The sequence below is a fragment of the Metopolophium dirhodum genome, chromosome 1, assembly GCF_019925205.1.
Source record: "Metopolophium dirhodum isolate CAU chromosome 1, ASM1992520v1, whole genome shotgun sequence".
Classification (NCBI taxonomy): Eukaryota; Metazoa; Arthropoda; class Insecta; order Hemiptera; family Aphididae; genus Metopolophium; species Metopolophium dirhodum.
Window position 1 is genome coordinate 110,844,772 of NC_083560.1, and position 3,862 is coordinate 110,848,633.

Sequence of the window (3,862 nt, forward strand, 5' to 3'; positions counted from 1 at the left end):
TGTTAAATGTTATAATAATACCCATATAAATTATATATTTATGTGTGATTGGAAATTTATTATTGTTTTTATTTTCTAGTAATCATTATTTATTTTTGAATTGTTGTTAAATTATTAGTATCATTTATAACTTATAAGTGTGTAAATTATTTAAATCGATATTCAGAGACATGACAATTTTTTTAACTCGTCACAAATATATTATCTGGTACTAGATTATACAAATACTAAAACAGGTACAAATTGAATGATAAAGAATAATGGTAATAAAAACACTGCAATTATGTTACGCCTCAATTAAAGGTCATTTTTGAAACAATAATTCGATAAACATTATATTAAGTACACCCCCCTGTGTAAATGGATTTACAAATATTTTTTACTTCATAATATTCTTGAAGTCCAAAATACAAAATGTTTATATACAATATTTTAAATAGAAAATAATTGAAAACCAATTTATTTTTTTAATTATTGAAAAGCATACGAAGTTTAGTATTTTTTTATGCATATAACAAATTATTAGCTATTTAGTAACAAGAAACAACAATTTATATTACAAAATTGAACACACAAACAGTGCTACATATAATAACATGATTTATCCTATTTTAATATGGCCTTTGGATCAAAGATCATTGATCAATCCTATCAGTGAGCCATGTGCGTCAGCTTGTGTACCATCAAATTGCAACTTTGAGAGAACGACTTATCGCATACATCGCACGCGTACGGTTTTTTGCCAGTGTGTGTGCGTCGATGTCTTGTCAAACTGATGCTTTCAGAGAACGACTTGTCGCATACATCGCACGCGTACGGTTTTTCGCCAGTGTGTGTGCGTACATGTTTCGATAAACTGTCGCTTACAGAGAACGACTTATCGCATACATTGCACGCGTATGGTTTTTCGCCAGTGTGTGTGCGTCGATGATTCGTCAAATTGCAACTTTGAGAGAACGACTTGTCGCATACATCGCACGCGTACGGTTTTTCGCCAGTGTGTGTGCGTAGATGTCTTGTCAAACTGTTGCTTTCAGAGAAAGACTTGTTACATACATCGCACGCGTACGGTTTTTCGCCAGTGTGTGTGCGTCGATGATTCGTCAAATTGCAACTTTGAGAGAACGACTTTTCGCATACATCGCACGCGTACGGTTTTTCGCCAGTGTGTGTGCGTCGATGTCTTGTCAAACTGTTGCTTACAGAGAACGACTTGTCGCATATATTGCACGCGTACGGTTTTTCGCCAGTGTGTGTGCGTACATGTTTCGTTAAACTGTCGCTTACAGAGAACGACTTGTCGCATACATCGCACGCGTACGGTTTTTCGCCAGTGTGTGTGCGTACATGTTTCGTTAAACTGTCGCTTCCAGAGAACGACTTGTCGCATACATTGCACGCGTACGGTTTTTCGCCAGTGTGTGTGCGTCGATGTGCTGTCAAATTGCTGCTTATAGAGAACGACTTGTCGCATACATCGCACTTGTAAGATTTATTCTCCATTTGTTTGCTTTTGTGTTGTTGGTCTGCTTTACTTATTTAATAAGTTATTTAACATGTAACTGTATTTTAAACAATTATTTGGTTACTATATGCTATTTTGTTTATGATCAATTAGAATTTATTGACTTCACCATATTTTTAAGCCAGTACTAATTGTTGTATTACTTTTTATACTTAAAATAAAGTATATTATGCTGAATATAACTCTACAATTATTTTCATAAAAACATCAATTAATTTAAGGTTTTACATTTTAAATTTTAAATCTTACCCATCAATAAACTCTTAGATCTTAATTTCTTCTTGATAATCAATTTTGTAACACAAATAACACATCTTCCCTTTCGCAGCCTTAACCACTACCTGGCAGTACCTGCCGGTAATTCGTTATAGTGTCTGTATAGCAGAGCGACATTCACTTACTTGATTTTTTTATATTATGTTAAATCAAAAATATATCTGTATTAAGTATTTAATTTTTTTTTGAGTTGGTTTATCACAATTGATGCATGTTGTAAATAAAACAACCTCTCTATATTATATAACTCGTATCATTTGTATCCACCTGCACGTGACAAACATTTCATTTGTCAGACCGTTGTGCAGCCTCCATCGCTTTTGCCTGGCAAATGGGAAAAAACATATGTAATAAAAATAATACAAGAAAGAAGAATTTGTGTCACTTTAGAATAGTAAGATATATATTTTACAAGAGAATATATAAAAAGAGTATAATATCTAAAAAAAATGCGTGATCACTCGAGCGCTTCCTATACCCTCAGTGTTTTCACATTCATAATAGCCTCCATATATCACCATAGCGTAGCTCAAAATAGCCGAATTAATATAACATATTGTTGATGGGTAAAGTAAAAATAAAACAATTAGAAATTGGATAGTGAAAAATAATAGTTTACACGAGTCACCCGGGTTAAACTAGAAAATTTTTAAAATCGTCACCTCTTGAATTGGGCTATTTCACATCTGGCGAGTAATTACTCAGGTGCGTATCCAAAATTTTATTTCGGTAGGGGCTGAACAAAATTTATTAACATAATCATACGGTAAAACAAAAAAATTATATTTAATGATATTTCAAATCACAATGTATACAATGTACTAAATAATAAGTTTTAAACGTCTCGCTCGTCCACTATTGGCAAACTTGTCTAAAACCATATCATCAGATATACAAATATTTCTATGAATATTTAATAATGCTAAATCTACGAGACGATTTTCTGATGTTGAGTTTCTCAAATATGTTTTTAACCTACGGATTGTTGAAAAACTGCATTAAGCAGATGCAATTGACACGGGAGGTATGGCAAGTATTTTCAGCAGTTGGTAGAGATTAGGATATAATGTTTTATTACAAGAAATTAAAGCGGCTATGGAGGTGGAAGGTCTTGATGATGGTTCTACTAAGGTCCATTTAGAAATCCATAAATCGTACTCAGCCTCAATTGAATCTTTAAAACATGGCAGATCATCCATGTAAAAATCAACTGCTTTACGAATAAATAAAAACGATTTATTTATACAAAGATAAGGTAAAATATTATACTGTAAAGAAATAATAGTTTCTTTTTGAGGCATAAAACGATCGTTTAAAGATGATATTAAATCATCTAAGTGAGGGATAAAAATAGTTCTCATATAGTACTCTTCAGTGGAACTATGTGGAATATTTGAACGATTCCTTTGATTAACACATAACCGTGTTTTTTTTTCATCGACATTTAATAATGTTGCAATCGCTTATGATTCTTTGTAAATATCACCAAATACATCTGAACAATTTTCTCTCATTTTTTGAAATGTTAATGTTATAGTTTCTATTTGTTTTAGAGCTATAGCTAGATTTAAATTTGACTTTTGTAAGTATTGTGATAAATTAAAAGTATATCCTAATTACTTAATTGAAATATTGACTACTATAATAAAATTAAAATTACATATGCAGTTTAACATACCGTTAAGTCAGGTCTACGTGCACCTTCAGTTTGTAATTGTTCCAATGCAGCATCTCCAAAAATTCTATAAAAATCAAAACCTATTCTTGACAAACCCATCTTGTTTCACACAGTGTTTTTAATTCTGTAGCTCGAACATTTGGTTTTATTTCCAAAACTTTGTTATTAAGAACAGTTCGCTTAGCTGAGAAATTAAAAATGAGCAACAATCAGATATCACCTCAAAAGCATTTCTAATTTCTTGTATTTTTGCTGCATCCAAAAAACTAAGATTGAGTGAATGAGAAAAGCAATGGGTGTACAATGCTTTTGTGTATTTTCCTTTGATAATAGCTTGAACTCCACGAAAGCTACCTCTCGTCGTTGCAGCACCATCGTCGCCT

The 3,862-nt window shown here is 32.1% G+C and overlaps 1 protein-coding gene and 1 pseudogene across 1 annotated transcript; both read right to left on the reverse strand.

Annotated features, from left to right (window-relative positions):
- Positions 1 to 651: 651 nt before the first annotated feature.
- On the reverse strand, positions 652 to 1,503 carry LOC132934724 (zinc finger protein 79-like). Its single transcript, XM_061001062.1, has 2 exons — positions 1,098 to 1,503; positions 652 to 761 (listed from the first exon to the last, which is right to left on the reverse strand). The coding sequence occupies exons 1-2, from the start codon at positions 1,501 to 1,503 to the stop codon at positions 652 to 654; spliced, it is 516 nt and encodes a 171-aa protein (XP_060857045.1).
- A 1,119-nt stretch (positions 1,504 to 2,622) lies between these two features.
- LOC132950377 (52 kDa repressor of the inhibitor of the protein kinase-like) lies at positions 2,623 to 3,578 on the reverse strand (annotated as a pseudogene).
- Positions 3,579 to 3,862: the final 284 nt, after the last annotated feature.